The following is a 21,652-nucleotide window of genomic DNA, read 5'->3' as shown; positions in this document are numbered from 1 at the left end:
TGTGGGGTCTTTAAGATATCATTTCATTTAAAACAATTTATGTATAGTGCTTCAGGTCTATTTCTGCTGATTAAAATGAGACTGCATTGTGCTATATTTAAAAGGTGACCATTAATTAGGAAAAACAATTTTCTTAGAAATAATTTAGCAAGAATGTGAAATAAGGAACAGTGACTAGGAGTTGAAAGATGAGGATTTCAGTTCCTTTTCACCTCTTAGCTCTGATATTTTGACAGTTAACTTCCCTGAGCCTTACAGTGAAAGACAGTTATAAAACTATCGGATCCTCCTGCCTTACAGAATGATTGTGAGATTCAAGTTAAATGAGATAATATATGTGAAACTGCTTGGAGTATAAAATGTAATGTAAATGTACAGTGATATTATTAGATAAATATTTATCTCTGCTCTTATTGTCTTCTTTTTATTGATTTCATTGAGATGTCATTTGGATGAGGAAAAGAGGAGCTTGATCTTTTGAAGAAAAATACCAGAACAGAACTAAGCAGTACCAACATTTTCTAGTCAGGAAATTGCCCCTTGATTTAAGATTACATTTTAGATGGAAAGTATTCTATTGACTCTTATTGATAGAAAAAGTAATCTGGAGTGTTAGGAGTTGGTGTGTAGGAGTGAGTGTTGGGTGTGGACTGCGTGAACAGCTTGCTGATTGGAACCTTAGAATAGTCCATAGATTTGTTTGAACATAGGTATTTTTTGCATTCTCTATGAGCTTTGGTTTTAATTGCAGTGAAGGCTTGGTGACATGTATTTTCTGTTGAAGTACTTCTAATTCAGCAGGTAAGAAATATTGGTAATTTTAGCCAATTTTTCTTTTTCTAAGAAATAATTTATTTTAACTTTTTGTTTACATACTTGATAACAGATGATATTTATGAAGATTTATGTGCCAGTCATGGTCCAATGAGTTTGGGAGAATTGGAGCTGCAGCCAGATCCTCACCTTGCCCTTCCCACGAAACTTCTGACAACACAAGAAGATGATGTTAAATTATCAGTAGCAGCTGAAGATTCTCCTCAGGTACCCAATTAATAGCACTTGTACTTTACTTAAATCAGAATGGTAACAATATTGCCTTAGCGTAGAACACTGTCAAGAGCACAGTCTTTGGAGTCAGACAGCCTCAAATCATGCCTCCTTTTTTCACTAACTCAAGCCTGGAAATAGATCTTAGCTCATCCAATCTCTGGCTGTGACCTTGAATACATACTTAGCCTTTTTCTAAGCCTTAATTTCCTCATCTTTAAATTAAAGATTAAAATAATGTATGTAAAAATGCCTATTACCAAGTTAGATAGCTGTTATCATTTACACCTCTATATTCCCCTGCAATATCTAGTTTAGTAGTTTGTGCATAATAGGTACTCAATAAATATTTATTGTTAAAATTTGTGAAGTGTGTTACCGTGAAAGCATGAGATATTTCATACTGAGTTAAGCCAATGACCCATGCAATCTTGTGTACTGAAAAAATAGGATAATTACTCTCCAAGGTGTAAAAAAAAATGCTCATGTTAAATTAAATACAGTTTTTTAATCTGTGTAATCTCACTGTAGATTAATTTATTCAATAAATAGTCATCATGGTATGATATTGTGTTGCATTGCATGGTGTTAAGGGTGAAAGCCAAAAGTATATAAAATAAAGATTGCTTATGGAACACACTATTATGTAGGGTTCAGTATTAATAACCTGTGACCAAGCAAAGATCAGGAAAAAACTAGTAATGAATAAATATCTGTTAATTAATTCTGTAATAAAAGAAAAATTGTTTGTGACCTTGGGTTAGGCATAAATGACACCAAAAACACTATCCATAAAAGAAAAAAAATTAATAAACTGGTCTTATCAAAAATAAGAACATCTGCTCTTCAAAACACACTGTTAAGAGAATGAAAAGACAAGCTACAGATTGGGAGAAGATATTTGCAAATCACTTATCTGGTAAAAGGCTTATATGCAGGATATATAAGGAACTCACAGAATACAATATTAAGAAAACAAACAATCCAGTTAAAAAATGGATAAAATCTTTGGACAGATTCCTTACCCAAAGAAGATATACTGACAGCAAGTGAGCACATAAAAAGATTCTCAACGTCAGTAATCGTTAGGAAAATGCTAATTAAAACCACAATGAAATACTACTACACAGGCATTAGAACATCTCAAATTTAAAAGACTCACATGCCAAGTTTTGGCAAGGGTGTGGAGCACTTAAACTCTCATATGCTGCTGGCTGGGAATGTAAAATGATTCAACCACTTTGGAAAACAGTTTGGCAATTTCTTAAAAATATATTGATAAAATGTACACCTACCATATGACCCAGACATTCCACTCCTAGGTATTTATTTACCCAAGAGAAACTATCACATATGTCTAAGCAAAGGCTTGCACATGAATGTTTATAGCAACTTTATTGGTAGTAGCCCCAAACTGGAAACAACATAAATATTCATCAATTGCTGAATGTACAAGTTGTGGCATATCTGTAAGATGGAATACTACTTAGCAATAAAAAGCCATGGACGGACTTCCCTGGTGGCACAGTGGTTAAGAATCTGCCTGCCAATGCAGGGGTCACAGGTTTGAGCCCTGGTTCGGGAAGATCCCACATGCCATGGAGCAACTAGGCCCATGCACCACAACTACTGAGCCTGCGCTCTAGAGCCCACGAGCCACAACTACTGAGCCCGTGCACCACAACTACTGAAGCCTGCGTGCCTAGAGCCAGTGCTCCACAACAAGAGAATCCACTGCAATGAGAAGCCCACACACCGCAACGAAGAGTAGCCCCTGCTCGATGCAACTAGAGAAAGCCCACGCACAGTGGCAAAGACCCAACGCAGCAAAAATAAATAAATAAATTTATTAAAAAAAAAAAAAGCCATGGACTACTGATACGTACAGTGACATGGACGATTCTCACAAAAGTTGTGTTGAGGGGAAAAATTCAGAACCCCCACCCCCCCAAAATTGTGCATACCTTACGATTCCACTTACATGACATTCTAGAAAATGCAAACTAATCTATAGTTATAGGAGGGAATTCAGGTTATTTTGAGCTTGGTGGATATGTTCATCACATTATCTTGACTGTGATGATGGCTTCATGGGTATATACATATGTCAAAACTTAACAAATGATACACTTTAAATACATGCAGATTATTGTCTATCAGTTATACCTCAATAAAGATATTCTAAAAAATAAAAGAAAGATTGCTCTCCTTTAATTATTGGCCTGTTTTAAAATAAAACTGCAAAGTGTTACCAGAAGAATGGCTTCAAAAAAATTCATTTGTTAGATTTCCTTTATTAACAGAAATATGGCTAGTACTAATACTAGTACACACTGTTTATAGTGCTTACTCTGCCAGAGGCTGTTCTAAGTTCATTATGTATTAACTCATTTAATCCTTTTAACAACCTACTGAGGTAGTTATTATTATTATCATCCCCATTTGATGAATGAGAAAATTGAGGTATTGGGGGGTTAAGTACTTACCCAAGGTCAAAGCTACATAATGACTTAGCCAAATTTGAACACAAGCAGTTTAGCTCCACAATACTCAGCTCTTAATCCCTGTGGTTAAGGAAGGGAGCCAGTAGGAAGGTTCTAAATTGAAGCAGCACAAAAGAGTCATAGTACCCATCTTAGAAATACACACCAAAATAATATTTCCTTCAGGGAAGAAACCTATATGACTAATGGCTCTAAACTTAGAAGACCAGAGGTGAGGCTAGTCGTTATTATTGCAGTCTAAAGCTACTCATTTTTACCTGTAGATAAATAAGTACCTGCCAGAACTGGAGTGGTTACATTTGAGTCCATGTGGACAGGTGTTTCAGATTCTCCTCTGCTTGTATCTATTGTAAAGAGTTCAGAGACACCTTTTTAGGTTCCTGTCAAATTATATCTGGGCTTCCCTGGTGGCGCAGTGCTTGAGAGTCCGCCTGCCGATGCAGGAGACGCGGGTTCGTGCCCCGTTTCGGGAGGATCCCACATGCCGCGGAGCGGCTGGGCCCGTGAGCCATGGCCACTGAGCCTGCGCGTCCGGAGCCTGTGCTCCGCAAATGGGAGAGGCCACAACAGTGAGAGGCCCGCATAACGCAAGAAAAAAAAAAAAAAAAAAAAATTATATCTGACAGTTGTTTTGAGAGACTCATTCATAATTAGGCTCATAAAACAGGAAAGGGAAGAAAGAAAATGGCTAAAATCATCACAATTTGTAATGTGTGATTGTGAAGGAATTTGTGACTACTGTAAATTTCAAATTTCGTTAGGTGGTAGTAAGGAAGGGAGATGATGGGGCTTATGGTAGAGTGTACTTTTCTTGAATGGCAAAGGAGGGTAGCAATACCTACTCAACACTTGTGAGAATTCAGTGATGTTATTATATATAAAAGCTCTTTGAAAATTGCAGTACATTATGCAGATTTTCATTTTATGCAAAAATGGTTATATGGAAGTGCTTACAGTCAAATTAAGTTTTTATCCTGTCTAAATCCATCATGTATGTATCTAGAATAGTTGATTTATAAGTAGCTCTGAATTCTCTAGGAAAAATAGAAATGATTTGAATATCTGAAATCTGTGTATATTACCCAAATCTTTTGAAAGATTTTATTTGCAATATCTTTTCTTTAGTAATATGTACTCCATCACCCATTTGGTAGTTAGAAAGCATGCATGATATTCAAATTTTATATAATAAACACCTAAATAATTTAATTGCTCAGATCTTTTTAAAGTAACTTAAAAAATAATATTATGACTTCATGTCTTAAATTCTTCAGTACCAACAAAAACAAGACCAAGATGTTAAGCAAGTTGAACACAAGCCAGTTCAAAGTCGTTTAATACGTGTAAGAAATAAATGTGATATTTCACTTTCACAGCAACAAGGTAAGATTTGTTTCCTTGTAATAATATAAGAGTTTGATATATGTTGTGAATTGAACACATATATAATGAGAATTCTTTTATATAAGTTTTATTCTTATTCTCTAGGGGTTTTTGTTGTTTTCTTTGATTTAGCCCTTTGGGATAAAGAGTCTGGTATTGTATTTGAGTGTATATTTGTTAGTTCTTTTTACCAATAAACACTATTTCTAATGGATTTTAAAAACTCTTAGGTAGTATTTTTATTTTAATCTTACCTTTTGGTTCTTATACAATTGAATGTCAGTGTCTTTTTATCTATGTATAAGTCTGTATCTGTATCATAGTTGTCTGTTTTAAATTATAATATAAAGGCAATGGTTATGGTTGTTAAGGAGCTTTGTAAAGGCTATTTATGTTGTGTGGCGATTTGATCAACAGGTACAACTTAAAAAACAAAGAACTCATGTTAGATGCTATCATATGAATGAACTTTTCTGTACTGCTTGATTACCAAAATTGTGTGGCTAAATGATTCTACAGTCAGCATCACAGCATTTGATGTTGTCTTTATGTTTCTGCAAAGCTGTTGGCCTTGTGCTTAGTTTGCCTTCTTGCTTCTTTGTCATTTAAATTTTATATAACCTAAATTCTGAAATTTGGCAGTAGAAATTAAGATGTCTTCTGTTTAAAAACTTTCTGTCTACAGTCCAAGTAGAAGTATTAGGAGTATTTTGAGCAGTAGAATGTTTTTCTTCACTTTTGTAATTGTGTTTTTTATCTCATATATTGAATGCCAATGTAATTACAAATGTAACTGTTTGGCAGTTTAGGGAGGACCTAAATGAGGAAGTGCTTAAGATTATGTTATATGAGGTTTAGGTTTTTACTTTTCTGCTTGTTTTCTGTTCCTTTTCTTGCTCCAACTTTTCAGAACTTTCCCCTCCTGACCACTTTTTAAAACCTAACACTGGTACAGTAGTGTTAGTATTATATCTTAGAATCCTATGGAAAATTACCTGTAACACTTTCCTCATTGTGTTTAAAAATTAATCATGACAGTATATAGATATGAGCAAATGAATATTTCTAAGATAATCTCAGGACTGACTTGATATCCTTCTACTGAATTCTGTTACTATTCATGGTCAATGACTGTATATTTAATTTAGTTTTTTAAAAAAATTATAATTTCTTAAAATTATAAATGAATTTTGTCTCCTTGGAGAATGTTGTATATAATAAAATGATCATTTTTCTCACCTGATAGGAAAATATCTTTGGTAAGATTTTAAGGGTAAATACCTCTCTTTAGGAAAGTGACATTGTTTTCAGTTTCACATATATGAATGTCTGACCACAAGATGGCAATATTTAAATTTTTGTTGACTTACAACGTCATTTAATAGTGTGCAGTTAACATTTAATGTCAGTAAAAATCATAAGAAAAATAAAAGAAACCAATGTGTTAGCTAGTAGGAGGAAGTTTTATTTAGAAAGAATCTAGAACAGTTGGATTTAATATGTGTAAAAATTATTTTCATTTAATTTTACATGCAATACAGAAGTTAGGAAAGCCGCAGGCCTATGTCAGTTTTAACCAAGATAAATAAATACCCAGTGGGCTATAGATAAAACATTTTAAATAGGAGCCGAGTGTTTCACTCTATAATTGATACATATCTCCATACTAAATATTTTTTGAATGAATACAATTCCCTTGGCAAATATAGTCAGTTATGACTTCTTCCCCTATAAATTTTGTGGATTTAATTTTTTTCTCTGATGAAGCTCTGATACACTGCCAAATGTTTCAAAGAATAAGAGAGTCAGAGTGCCAAAATAATCCTCTAGGGCTTTCACAACTTTGAGTGACCTTGAAGGAATTCAATCCTATCATATACAAAGGGCTTGAAGATAATGAAGGAAATTCACATTATCACAAGGGAATCAAAACCACATCTTTTCTGGAAGATAAATGCTTCTAAGAATACTTGAAGCCCAAATTATGGCTGTTTCAGGAAGAAGTATTATGTATTTCACTTTGAAATGCATAGTAGTTTAATATATGTATATAAAGAAATCAAGCCGTTTACTAGCAGTAGCAGTAGTTTAGTGATCATCCATTAAAAATTGACTGAAGATATGTAGGACATAGGTTCTAGCACTATGCTTCTGGGAGAGCTGTAAAATACTTGTCTCCTTCCTCTCCGCTTGATTATTACTTTCAGATTTTAATACAAAAGAGAGAAATTGAATTGAATTCTGAAAGATAATATCTGTTTCTCTTGGTATTTAATTCATTGGGTATATTTTTGAGCACATGATACCACTTATCTGATTCTAAGTCCTGATTAATGTGTCTAACAGTTTTATAGTGAAAGCAACTTTTTAAGTAATTTAGTAAGTCATTAAAACTTTTTTCCCTTTCACTGTGCAGTTAACTTTCTTCAATACAAATGAGAGACTAGTTTTCAATCCATTTATTTGTCATGAACCCAGGAACAATTAAATTCTATAAAGTGATGTATTAAAATAGTTCACTTTTAAAAATATTTTTCTTCTTTATTTTTTCTCTTAAAATTTTAAGAACCACATAATAAAGAATAATTAGAAAGTCAAATAGGCTATACTATAATCAATGGGGAAAAATTAGAACATATGTTGTATGGTTAAATGCTAGGACAGATTAGTTGTCAAAGTTGTTTGAAAATCACAGCATTCTTCAGTTTTCTTATTTGTAGATGAAATATGTTGCTCAGAAAGTATGTATCAAAGTGCTAAAAGTAATTACTAATGTAATTGCACTAATTTATCAAAAGCAGGTTACATTTTTGTGGGAAATCACAATAGGTTTTTTTTGACATTATGTCCTGAGTTTAATTCCTAGCCATCGTAGCACCTTTTATACCTTAACATACAGTGATTGTGACTTTAGATATGTGAGAATTAGGAAATTCAAAGCTTATATATATTTAGAAGCCATTTCTAACCGTATGTGCAAATGAAAATTTTTGCCTTTGTATTTGAAATATAACTAAATTATAATAGCTCAAAATTACAGTTGATTTTAGTAATTTTAAAATCACAGTTAAAAGTTTTTTAAATTGATTTTTTTTTCTCATGAAGTATGACAGTGATTTAAAAGCCATGTATGTAGATCTCTGATAGAGAAGGGATGGGGCACAGAGTAATAAATCTGCCCCAAATCCATGAATCCAAAGGTGTAATCTGAGTAAATGTGTCTTTCACAAATCCATGCTATTATTGATTAATAAAATAGAAATTCACTTTAAAATGTTGCTGAATGTGGGCGTTCTGTTTCCACCTAGGAGGAGGAAAGTGGAGAGTGTCTCTTCTCCTAACTGTAATAAAATGTCAGATAAACTCTAAAATCATAACATTTCTTGAACCCATCAGAGGGCTTATGATGTACAGCAACTAAGTGGCCTGAAGTCCACGGAAAGACAGACTCCTCCCGAGAGATGAGACACAAGAACCCTGTCACTGTGCCAGAGCACAGTCACAGGAAGAGATTCCAGGCACCATACAAGCAGATAAGATGTATTTGACTAGACTTTTCTTTAATGAATTGCTAAAGGCCAAGCATAGAGCCATTGGTAGCTACTGATACAAAAGTGGTTCACTCTCACTTGCAGTCCCTCCTCCACAGACCTCTAGAAACAGAAAGATTAGGAGACTGGAGAGATTCTTCACTGGTGCAGGCCTGGAAGAGGAGAGTGGCCGCCACTGCCAGAAGGACTGAATTCTTCCCAGCATAACCCTGATACCAAAACCAGGCAAAGACATTACAGGAAAAGAAGGTTATAAACCAATATCTCTCATGAACATAGACAGAAAATTCCTCTACTAAATATTACCAAATTGAATTGAAACTTCTTATTCTTCAACATTCAGCTGCATTTTCCTGAGTCCTTACTGAACCTCCAATTGAAAATGGCTTATTCATCCTTAACCCCACCCTCCAGATCTTTGGTGCCCGGAACATAATCATAATCTTAACAATAGTTTCCATTTACTGAAGGCTTGCTAGGCACTTTATGCTATCTCATTTATTCCTCATAATACCATGCCACGCAGGTAGTGTGGCATTTATATGAGAAAGGGTAAGATTCATGAAGGTTAACTAATTTTCCCAAGGCACACAGTTTAACAAATGAAGGTGTGGAATTCAAGCCCCCATCTACTTGAGGGCAAAGCTGATGCTCTTTTCCTTGTTTTATACCATTTTATTGAGTAAGCACTTAATAAATATTCGTGTGACTTAACAGTTTGTGGCAAGAGCTGCCTTTACCATCGCTGTATTCTCCAGACTGATTGTTTAAAGTTTCAGAGAAAGTGATATATGGGATAGTTTTGTGGTTTATTTATTAAGATAGGTTTTCCTATTTATTTAATAGACCTTGTTTCCCAACATAGCACTGTGCTTAAATGCACTCAGTGATCAATGTGTTCATTGAATTGAATTTGATAGTTCATTCCATCATTTGCTTTTGACACCAAACAACGTTTAGTGCTGTTGTTTAGTAAAAAGGTACAAGGAAGAAGAAAAGGTGAAAAACGAGAATAGTTCCTTATAATCGTTTTTCAGTTGAAACTTTTGAATGTAGACATGGTACAGACAGCCACGGTGGAATAATGTAAAGTCATTTTTACTTTTCTAAAAGATTTTGTGATTTCTTTTGTAGTATAAAAATGGTTCATTCTTTGAGGACATATTAGTTAAGCAAGGGGAAGGGGCAACCAAGCATATGCTCAAGGGTAGAGAAAGTTAAATCGGGTTACATGTTAGTCAGTGGGCAGTATTTTTTAACTCTAAATGAAAGAGAAATAGTGTGAGCATTCATTCACTCATTCTTTTTTTTTTTAAATTGAGATATCGTAAAATTTTCCCTTTTATAGTGTACAGTTCAGTGGTTTTTAATATTTCTAAAAAGTTATGGAAATACCAGAAAATTTTCTTTGCCCTAAAAAGAAATCGCATATTCATTAGTATTCATTCTCTATTCTCCCCTCCCCCCCAGTTCCTGTCAACTGCTAGTCTACTTTCTATGTCTATGGAGCTACCTATTCAGCACATTTTATGTAAATGGAATCATACAATATGTGGTTTTTGTGTCTAGCTTCTTCAACTTAACGTGTTTTCAGGGTTCATTCATGTAGCAGATGTCATTACTTCATTCCTGTTTATGGCTCAATAATGTTCCATTGTACATTTATTTTTAAGTCAGTGTTTTTAGCATCCTTTTTGTGTAAGGGACTGTAGAAGGTGCTTTGGAGCTAGAGAGATGGATAAGACAAGACATCTGCTCTCAAGGGATAAGAAGAAGAAAGGGGGGCTTCCCTGGTGGCGCAGTGGTTGAGAGTCCGCCTGCCGATGCAGGGGACACAGGTTCGTGCCCCCCGTCTGGGAGGATCCCATATGCCGCGGAGCAGCTGGGCCCGTGAGCCATGGCCGCTGAGCCTGCGCGTCCGGAGCCTGTGCTCTGCAGCGGGAGAGGCCACAACAGTGAGAGGCCCGCGTACCGCAAAAAAAAAAAAAAAAGAAGAAGAAGAAAGGGGGTAGTTTGAGAAGAATAATTTTTTTAAAACACTGACTCTCAGAAATAATTTGTTAGAATACTATGAAATTCAAAAAGACAAACATCTTTAGGTAATCATACTGTCAAATTGTCACTTTTTTCTTATAGTGCTGAAAAAATAAACACATGGCAGCAAGTGTGTTAGGTCAACTTGCTGATTGTCTTTATGTATATACATTTCTTATATTTTCTGAATGGATGGAGGTGGGAGCATAAACCATATGAGAAAAGACACTCTTCTGGCACATTAATGAATTTTTATCATAGATTATTATTTCAACTGTTTGTTCCTACAAGAAAGGATTTACACCTTTGATTTAAAAAATAGAAATATATACACACATATATATATATAAAATCTAGGAGATAATTGTGCTTAACTAAGGCTATTCCCTAAAAATAAGCAAAATGCAAAGAGGATTGATAGGGAAAATCTATTTGAAAAGACACTGAAAATTATTCAAGGATTTCCATAACATTTTCGCTTGTTGGTGCTAAAGTGATTTCTTTTTCTATATAAGAGTATTTTAATTGTGGAAATTATTCAATTTTCTTATTGTTGTAGAATTAATTATACACTGTGTATAGAGCATGTAGATTTTTCTCAAGTCTTTGATATTAAACCTGTCTCACCAAATACATATACCAGGATTGTTCTGAAGACTTACCAGTATTCCAGAAACCTCTGCAACCCTTTCATTGTTCTTAGCCAGATTTCCTGAAACCTGACTTTAAAGTTTTTATGCTAATTTTTTTAGAAACCAAATTGATGTAAAACATGATTTAAACTATTCATTAATCTTAGTAGCCTTTTTATTCAACAGCCACTAAGCAAAATCTAACCTTCCAACATAATCACAGAGGTAAGTGTAGATTTGATAATATCTTTATATATTAATATCAATGAAATACTGAACTAGGAGTAAGAAGATCAGATGCTACCACTAATCAGAATTATGACTTTTGGTTCTGTTGAACTGGGGATGATGCCCCTGCTCCCAAGAACCAAAGGTCATATTTCTGATTAGTGGTAGCATCTGATCTTCTTACTCCTAGTGTAGTAGTATTTCTATTATACTACACTGCCCTCCTCCAAGTAAAACTAACAACATTGACAAGTTAGTGTATTACAGATGCTTTTCTTCCAGTCAACAGAATAATCATTTAAATTTTTTGTGATTTTAGTTTTATATAAATAAAATACAAATTAGATAGACTATTTCAACCACGATAACAACGGATTATTCTACTAACCCAGCTCTACCCTAAATAGAAGAGAAGCTGGATTATTTCAATTCAGAACGAATTAGAACAGAGAAGTAATATTTTTATACTTGTAGGAGACACTACTCCTGGATTGTCTGTTAGTCTCTAATACATTGTCTCTCAAACTTTGACCTGAGAATCTCTTGCATTTCTAATTTAAAATGCAGATCTCTGGCTTTACCGTGAGACTCAGATCGGTTGCCTGAGGTGGGGCCTGGGAATCTGAATGTTAAAGTAGCACCCCTGGTCATTCTGATGCAGAAGAAGAAGGACCACCCTTTGTGAAACATTGCTTAATGACTCCAGATGTTCGTGCTGATGTCTGTTCTACTGTAGAATTTGAAGCACTACAGCATACAGCTTGTACTCTGGGGTCAGATTGCCTAGGTTCAAATCCTAACTCTGCTAGCTATTCACTAGCTGGTGACCTTGGGCAAGATACTTAACTTTTCTGTGCTTTTCTCATCTGTAATATAGTATCGTTTCCAGAAGGTTGATATCCTAGTGGAAGACAGGTAGTAGTGCACTTAGAATAGGACTTGACACATATTAAGAGCTGTGAAAATATTAGCTATAATTAGAGTGACCGTCTCCAGGACACCTCTCCTTTTTTGAATACCATGTTGTAATCAGATCTTCTTTAACAGATAGTCGTTGAATCTATATTGGTTCTGAGCTTTAAGGACGTTGCTGAGAAAATGCTAGGGATGGTACATGTTCCATATAGTGTTAGGGAGATAAAGTGACTTGCAACAAATTTTTTTACTCTTCAGTGAATATATTTAAGATAATTTATATTTATTAAACCTTGAGGACTTAAGGACATGGGGAGGGGGAAGGGTAAGCTGGCACAAAGTGAGAGAGTGACACTGACATATATACACTACCAAATGTAAAACAGATAGCTAGTGGGAAGCAGACACATAGCACAGGGAGATCAGCTTGGTGCTTTGTGACCACCTAGAGGAGTGGGATAGGGAGGGTGGGAGGGAGACGCAAGAGAGAGGGGGTATGGGGATATAAGTATATGTATAGCTGATTCACTTTGTTATACAGCAGAAACTAACAACAGTGTAAAGCAATTATACTCCAATAAAGATGTTAAAAAAAACAAAACAAAAACAAACAAACAAAACCTAGAATTCTTTTACAAAATTTTTAAATTGATTTGCATGTTGGACAATTAAATATAGTGAAGCTTATTAACCAGGATAATTTCCAATCTATAATCCTATCTACTGGCAAGTGACTGTTTTGGTGAATTGCGTTCTGTCAGCAGTTCTCTCATTTTTTAATCCAAGAGAGAAACTGATAACTCAAGAGCTCAGTAATCATTTATGAGCTGTTGCATCCTGATTAAAAGTAAGGATTGGGCCTCGCTGGTGGCGCAGTGGTTGAGGGTCCGCCTGCCGATGCAGGGGATACGGGTTCGTGCCCCGGTCCGGGAGGATCCCACATGCCGCGGAGCCATGGCCGCTGAGCTTGCGCGTCCGGCAGGGGGAGAGGCCACGACAGTGAGAGGCCCACGGATTGCAAAAAAAAAAAAAAAAAAAAAAAGTAAGGATTAAAATTAGGGGCAGTATTGGGTACACATAAAGGTATTAAAATGATTAAATTTCTTAGGGAAAAAACCCTGTAACTCTAATGGCAAAAGGCGATATAATTTCATTGTCATTCCTAGGAACCTTCCTCATGTGTTCTTGACAAACATTTTTCACCGTTTTATTGTACTTACATATTTTATTTTATTAAATTAATACTTTATTTAAAGTTTCTTATCCATAATAATTTTGCTTTTTACCACTATTATTATTGATGTTATATAGAATAAGATTTTATTTATATAAAATGCCCTCAATTTTTGCCTTTGGGCTCAGCCTTTTCCCTATCCCCACTCCAAATAAAGTTCTAACATCATCTGGGTAGGCTTAATACTACTAGCTTTATTACAGAGTCATCAAAACATTTTTTTAAGTGGGAAAAATCTCCCAAGATCATCCTTTGCTACAAAAAACAAATAACATTGGTGAAGTAAAAGCCATATTTTTAACCATGTAATTCATATGTAAACATGTAATTCAGGCCTAATGGCAGCTTTTGAAGACATGTTCTATCAAAGCAAACCTGTAGTGATTTAGAAGTGAAGTACAAATGAGAATCATAGACACTGTTTAGAGATGGGAGGGACAAATTAAAATTTAAGCTTAGGACTATGAAGTCTTCTAGGCAAGTTTTATTGATTTTTGAACAGTGTTTATGATGTCTTCCAAGGGGATTGTCTTTAAACAGTTCTCATTGCTGGTCTAGGGGGAATTCAAGTTATTGACTCTCTTATTTCACTTTTGTACATAGTCATCTCCTTTAAGGAATAGAAGAGATGAAGACCTGGACTTACATGATGTCGTTCAGAAGTAGTAGGGTACTAATTAGCTGGAACTAAGTTGTCTAAGATGGCTTTTTTTTTTTTGCCATACGCGGGCCTCTCAGTGTTGTGGCCTCTCCCGTTGCGGAGCACAGGCTCCGGACGCGCAGGCTCAGCGGCCATGACTCACGGGCCCAGCCCGCGGCATGTGGGATCTTCCCGGACCGGGGCACGAACCCGTGTCCGCTGCATTGGCAGGCGGACTCTTAACCACTGCGCCACCAGGGAAGCCCTCTAAGATAGCTTTTTATCGCCTTTCATCTTCTCTAGATTTTCTTTTCTCCTTAGAAACCTCAATTTGTGGAAGAACCTATATGTTGGGGAATAATGAGTTCTCCTTGGAGTATGTAGCGATAGTTGTCTTATCCATTATGCAACTTACTGCTTCTTTTCTCTTTCTTCCCCTAACTATCCTGGCTGGTTTGGATAATGGCACAGGAAGCAGATGTTGTGAGGTAGTTAGTGCATCTGTTAATGGAGCTACTTCAGTCATGTATTCATTCTCCCACCTGTACTGGGACTTCCATTTACTCAGTCCTATTTCTCTTGACTGGCTATTCCCCGGGCCCTATATTTTGCCTGACCTATATGGTTAACCCATGTAAATACTGTCTTATCACCATCCAAGACTTCCGTGTCTCTTTGATCTGTGGTAATCCCCATTCTGGATTCCTCCTGCTTTCAGGGGTCTCTGATTTTTTTCCCCGGGTCATGAAATCCTGCTGGATGATGATGTGATATGTGCAATTATAACCTGTTGGCAGACTGTGCTGTGCTGTGAGGCTTGAACTGGACTTTGGCCAGTTCCCCAGTAATTCTTTTAATTTCATACTGATTTTAGCTTCCAAATAGCACCTATTCCAGCCCTTCTTCCCAAACCCTTAATCCCAATTTTATCCCCTCAATTCTCTTTTTTTTTTTTAATATATAAATTTATTTATTTTATTTTTGGCCGCGTTGGGTCATCGTTGCTGCGTGCGGGCTTTCTCGAGTTGCGGTGCGTGGGCTTCTCATTGCGGTGGCTTCTCTTTGTTTTAGAGCGTGGGCTCTAGGTGCGCGGGCTTCAGTAGTTGTGGCTCGCGGGCTCTAGAGTGCAGGCTCAGCACCTGTGGTGCACGGGCTTAGTTGCTCCGCAGCACGTGGAGCTACTTGGGATCTTCCCAGACCAGGGCTCGAACCCGTGTCCCCTGCATTGGCAGGTGGATTCCCAACCACTGCGCCACCAGGGAAGTCCCTCAATTCTCTTTTTATTTTGGTGGTACACGGGCCTCTCACTGTTGTGGCCTCTCCCGTTGCAGAGCACAGGCTCCGGACGTGCAGGCTCAGCGGCCATAGCTCACAGGCCCAGCCGCTCCGCGGCATGTGGCATCTTCCCGGACCGGGGCATGAACCAGTGTCCCCTGCCTCGGCAGGCGGACTCTCAACCACTGCGCCACCAGGGAAGCCCTCAGTTCTCTTTTAATATATGCTTTTGTTTTTCTAAGTTCTACTCTTTCAAATGTGTTTCAAAAGTTCTACTCTTTCATTTATAGCTACTCTAGCTCCAACTTCTTATGGCTTTACATTAATCCTTGCATTTTTTCCCCCTTTTGGGTTGAAGAAAGAGCTATGCTTTTTAAAACCTCCTTAAAGGTAACTCTTCCACCCAAAGCCTTGTTCCCATCTCATTTCTGCTCTTGACAAAGGGAGAGGGAGAAAGATATAATCCTGAGAGAAGAAAAGAGTGCAGAGAAAGGAAGGGAGGGAATAGGAAGAAGGGAAAAGGTGGGGTTACATGAGATAGTAGAGGAGAAAGGGAAAGGGGAGAAGGGGAAAGAGCAGGGGGCAGGGGAATGAGGTTGGAATAAGCAGGATCATTCATTCTTATCTACAGAATGAGGGCTGGGCTTGATGACTCTTCAGGTCAATTGTGGCCACTCACATTTCATAATTCTATTTCTTCCCAACCCTCATCCTACTACACTTACCAGTATCTCCTAAGCTCCCCTCCACCATGCCTTTCTCAGTGTCTTCACTTGGAGCTGTACCCTCCCTTGCCCTCTTTCACCACCTTTCCATCCTAGAAACAAACATTCTTGGTCCACTTTGTGTCCCTGAAGGGCCTGTACTATTTGGTATATACTTCACTTTTAGCCCTTGCATCATACCTTGTAGGATTATTTTCCTATAGCCTCTCCTTCTCTAGAAAGTAAATTTCTTAGAGACAATGGCCTTGTTTCATTCATCTCTGCACCACCTGCTCTCTAGCACAGCACCCTAAATGGTAGGTTCCCGGTAAATGTTTATTGGATCAAATGTATTAGGTAGTCTTATTCTCCCATCTAGTGCAAGGGCCTTGTTAACAGTTTTCTTCCTTTTTCTATTCATTCTTGAGTAGTTGCTATGTGCTGGGTACTGTTCCAAACCTTGGGGGTACTGTGGTGAACATAACGGTTGAAATCCTTGCTTTCACAGAGCTTACATACTTGTGTACATCATAGAAAAAAGTAAATTAGTTTATAGCAATCTCAGATGATGTTAAGTCTTGTGAAAAAGCAAAAGGTTTACAGAAGAATGCCAGGTGTCAACGGGCAAATGTGGAGTGACTACTAATGTTGGAAAGTCAGCATTTTCTAACCATCCTAGTAAAGATTAGATGGGGCAAAGGTCATCAATGAATGCTAAATGTAGAGGGAAATTTTAATAAAGAGCAGGGTATTTGCATGGTCTTAAAGTATCTCCTCATAGATTGGTTCATTTAGTAGAAAGGGAAAACATAGGACAGTACCCAGAATGGGTGATCAAAATTAGTATCGCCATAGAGGAACAAATGAATACTGTGTGCCTCCGGATGGGATATCTGAGTACATAACCTGAAAGTAGTCACGGGGAAATATCACACCAATCTAAAACATGGGGAAGAAGTTAACAATTGTGAATCTGAGTAAGTAAAATATAGGTGTTCTTGTAATTTTTCTCTAAGTATGAAATTCTTTCCAAATAAAAAGCGAAACATTTTTAAAAGGTATTGCTTTATTTATTTTAAAAATAATGTCTATGTCAATTTGTATTAATATTTCTACTAGTATCAGTTTAAAAGAGCATAAAGCAGGATGATGAATAGTGAAGGAAGCAAAGTAAGTGGTTTGTTCCTTTAGATCATGTGGTTAGGGAAGTCCTCTCTATAGGAATGGCATTTCCATATAGAATGAAGGGAAGGAGAAATCTTGCAAACATTTGGGGAAGAGTATTTCATCTAGAAAAAGTAGGAAGAATGAAGGTTTTAAGGTGGGAATGAACTTGTTGTGCCCAAGGAACAGCAAGAAGGCCAGTGTGGCTGGAGGGGAGTGTGCAAGGGAGCTGTGGTAGGAAATGAGATAGGAGATGTAGGCAGATCCTGTCGGGCCCTACAGACTCTGGGAAGGAATTTGGATTTCATTCTGAGTGTGATGAAAAGCCTATGGAGGATTTGAGCTGGGGAATGACAAACTCTAATTTACATTTTTAAAAGATTCCCCCTGGCTTCTTGGTGGAGAACAGACCATAGGGAGACAGTCATGGAAGCAGGGAGATCAACTGGAAGACCGTTGCAGTATTACACATGAGAGGTGATGGTGGCTTGTGCCCTAGTGGAGGTGTCACAGTGGTCAGGTTCAGGCTATGTACTGATGGCATATACCTGATAAAGCTGAGGAATAACGTCATTTCAAAAATTACTTATTAAAGCAGATTAGATGTGGAATGTAATTGAAAGCAGAGTCAAGGATTAATTACTCCTAGATTTCTGGTCTGAAACTTACTGGGCAAATGATAGTGCCATTTATTAAGATTAGGAAGACTGAGGAAGGGTGTGTTCATGTGTTCAGCCTCAGTTTTTAGGGTGGGAAGAGTCAATGAAAATAATCTGGACAGTGCAGCAAATGCAAATTGGGAAACCTGAGTTGTGTCTCAAGTACCACAGTAATTTTCACAATTCCACAGATACATATCTTCTCTTTTAAGAAACCAATGTGTTTATTATGAAAGTACGAAACAAAACAGTTTACTTAATTATAAAATATGTTCAAATACGTACATGAAAAATGCTCTTATTTTCAGAGTTTCTTTGATGGTCTCCTTATTCGTCACCTAAGAATAGTGATTACAAATATAAGGCTTTCTTGTCGGGGCGGGGGGTGTGTGGGTTTTTTCCCCTAAATATTTATTTATTTATTTATTTGGCTGTGCTGCGTTTTAGTTGCAGCATGCGGACTCTTAGTTGTGGCATGTAGGATCGAGTTCCCTGACCAGGGATCAAACCCGGGCCCCCTGCATTGGAAGTGCGGAGTCTTAACTGCCGAACCACCAGGGAAGTCCCTTGGGTGTATTTTTAAATTAATAGTAAATGCAGAGGCCCAGGTGGTGCTGGGATTTCCAATGGAAAAAGATGCAGTTACCTGTGAATCATTTTAAGCTAGAATGCTATTTACTATCTTTTAAAATAGCAGAACAAACAACTCTGTTGTGGAATATATACATACAAAGTCTTTAAGTGAAATGTTATTGCCAAAAGTTATCTTAAAATCTAATTGTTAATCTCTGTTATATTGTCAACTTAAGATGGACAGGTACTTTTTAGTGTGATGAGACTCAGGTAGTAAGGTTATGGAGAACACTGGCACTTTTTTCCTGTGAATATAATTGCAATAATACTGTCGCATCTAATAAAGTCGGAAAAAAATCACGTAGGTAGAAATGTAGTTCTGAAAGTCTGTGATTACTGCCTTTGTGTTATTCTGCCTACTTAAAACAAATCAGACTTAGGAAGTCATGGAACTATTATGTTGGATATTTTCTAATTACTGTGTCAGCCTGGTAAATCATTTCCTAAATTTGCCAATTTCTTGAAATAGCTTAACCTATGTTCATAACACTTTACAGGAAGCAGCATAAAATTTCTATGCCGCCATATATTTCTCTTGGTGTCACAAAAATATATATTGTATAAATGAAATGTTTTTCTTTGGCAAAAAGGCCTGTACACCAAACTACAGTTAATGAATACAAGAATTAGAAAGCAAAACTTCGTTTAGTCTGAGGAAAAACAATTCTTTAAACTGTAACCACATGGCCGTTTCTTGTTTGCATCAACTCTGGGTGACTGTTATTGTCTTCTGTGAATTCTCTGGGGCAGGGGCCTGACTTTGTTGAATGAGCCAATTGTTTTCCTTTGTGTTGCCCATCTAGTAAGTTCCCATCTGGTTTGTATCAGACTGTTTTCACAGCCAACAACTGCTGCCTTCTCTATATCCTGACACTTCAGGGCCCCATGCTATCAAAGCATGCTGCGATGGCCTTGCTGGCAGGGCCCATACAGCTGTGCCTCACAGCTTGGAAATATTACCCAGAGTAATGGTAACATAGAACTTGGACTGGCCCTTATTCCCCTTGGTGTCGTGTGTACACTGAGCAGCAATTCCCCCTTGCCTGCCTGCCCCCTCACCCCAAAACTTACTAGTCAACAGAAAGTCGTTAAAGCTCTAATTTTAGGATATGGAATAGTGTTGTTCTTATTTTCTAGTGGCTTCCTGTATTTGAAAGCTCATTTTTCATTCTTTCATTCTTTTTCAAAAGTTACCAGGTCTGGCCTTGAGGGAAGTGAACTGGTCACTATGTCACATTTAATTTTTGTTTCCAAATTTAGTTAGGAATGACTAGATATGGCAAAATCCACTGTAAAGACTACACAAATAATACACTGTATTTTTAGCTATAGTCACAGGCCAGAACTTGAGAGAGGTTTTCATATTAGAATTTCCATCTCAGAAAATGGATTTTGTGTGTGTAAATTATAGAAGCTCTTAGATTCAAACTGTTAAGTAACTATATTAGGGACCTACTTTGCCTTCAGCTTTGTTAGCTATCAAATATCATTTATAAGAATGTGATAATAGTGACCTTCTATAACAATCTGTGGCCTCACGTAATTAAAGTGATATGAATTACTATTGAGTAAGAGTTATAGTTGAGTTTAAATGTAGCCATGATATCATTGCTTTATAGACATACACTGAAGCAGTAAGCATTTTTTTTTGTATCCAAAATAAGGAATTAAGTGGCTTTTACAGGATGTATTAATATTTTAAAAAATATTTATTTATTTGGTTGCACCAGGTCTTAGTTGCGGCAGGCAGGCTCCTTAGTTGTGGCTTGCCAGCTCCTTAGTTGTGGCATGTGAACTCTTAGCTGCGGCATACATGTGGGATCTAGTTCCCTGGCCAGGGATTGAACCCGGGCCCCCTGCATTGGGAGTGCAGAGTCTTATCCTCTGCACCACCAGGGAAGTCCCAGAATGTATTAATATTTTAGAAATGCTTTTAGAAATGCCTTCAAGATTAGTTAAACTGAGATTGGTTTGTGCTTTCAATTAAATTGAGTGGATGATTGTTGTGAACATCAAGCATGCTAAGTAGTAAGTCAGACTAGACTTGTGAGAGTCAAACTAAAGCAACAGGGACAAAAGCAAAAACTCACCTTCTGCTTCTGAATAATTTCAGCTTACAGGTTTTTCAAGATTTTTTTTTTTTTTTTTTTTTTTTTTTTGCTGTACGCGGGCCTCTCAGTGTTGTGGCCTCTCCCGTTGCGGAGCCCAGGCTCCGGACGCGCAGGCTCAGCAGCCATGGCTCACGGGGCCAGCCGCTCCATGCCATGTGGGATCTTCCCGGACTGGGGCACAAACCCGTGTCCCCTGCATCAGCAGGTGGACTCTCAACCACTGCGCCACCAGGGAAGCCCTTTCAAGATTTTAAGAAAAGAAATAGGAAGGAATTTGTCTTTAGTCAGCAGTGTGGCCTACTGCTGATGTTAACTTGATGTGAAAGCCTACCTAGTACTGTTAGTTATTTGGCATTTTCATTCATTGGAAAAGCAATTTAAAACTATAAGAGAATCGTCTTTTTTTGTGTGTGTGATACGTGGGCCTCTCACTGTTGTGGCCTCTCCCGCTGCCGAGCACAGGCTACGGACGCGCAGGCTCAGCGGCCATGGCTCACGGGCCTAGCCGCTCTGCGGCATGTGAGCACGAACCCGTGTCCCCTGCATCGGCAGGCGGACTCCCAACCACTGCGCCACCAGGGAAGCCCCTAAGGGAATCATCTTTTAATTGATGAAACCTATTGGGGTTTTTTTCAACCTCAAGTTTTTCTGGAAGTATAATATGCATACAGAAAAGTACACATGGGCTTCCCTGGTGGCGCAGTGGTTGAGAGTTTGCCTGCTATTTCAGGGGACATGGGTTCGAGCCCTGGTCTGGGAGGATCCCACGTGCCGTGGAGCAACTGGGCCCGTGAGCCACAACTACGGGGCCTGCGCGTCTGGAGCTTGTGCTCCGCAGCAAGAGAGGCCGTGATAGTGAGAGGCCTGCGCACCGTGATGAAGAGTGGCCCCCGCTTGCCACAACTAGAGAAAGCCCTCGCACAGAAACGAAGACCCAA

The 21,652-nt window shown here is 37.6% G+C and overlaps 1 protein-coding gene and 1 non-coding gene across 3 annotated transcripts in view; one reads left to right on the top strand and one right to left on the bottom strand.

Moving 5' to 3' along the window:
* Window positions 1-21,652, top strand: part of KIAA0586 (KIAA0586 ortholog) — a 107,832-nt gene that overhangs the window by 72,163 nt on the left and 14,017 nt on the right. For both annotated transcript variants that reach the window (XM_007466046.1, XM_007466045.1), the window contains 2 exons: window positions 887-1,041; window positions 4,826-4,934. In XM_007466046.1, coding sequence (XP_007466108.1) covers window positions 887-1,041; window positions 4,826-4,934 — 264 coding nt within the window. The remainder of the gene's footprint in view (window positions 1-886; window positions 1,042-4,825; window positions 4,935-21,652) is intronic.
* On the bottom strand, window positions 20,430-20,502 carry TRNAG-CCC (transfer RNA glycine (anticodon CCC)). Its single transcript has one exon. It is a non-coding gene; the product is annotated as a tRNA-Gly (tRNA).

The sequence above is a fragment of the Lipotes vexillifer genome, unplaced genomic scaffold (genome assembly GCF_000442215.2).
Source record: "Lipotes vexillifer unplaced genomic scaffold, Lipotes_vexillifer_v1.1 scaffold25, whole genome shotgun sequence".
Lineage (NCBI taxonomy): Eukaryota > Metazoa > Chordata > Mammalia > Artiodactyla > Lipotidae > Lipotes > Lipotes vexillifer.
Note: the sequence above shows the minus strand (reverse complement) of the source record. Positions and strands in the feature narration are given on the sequence as shown.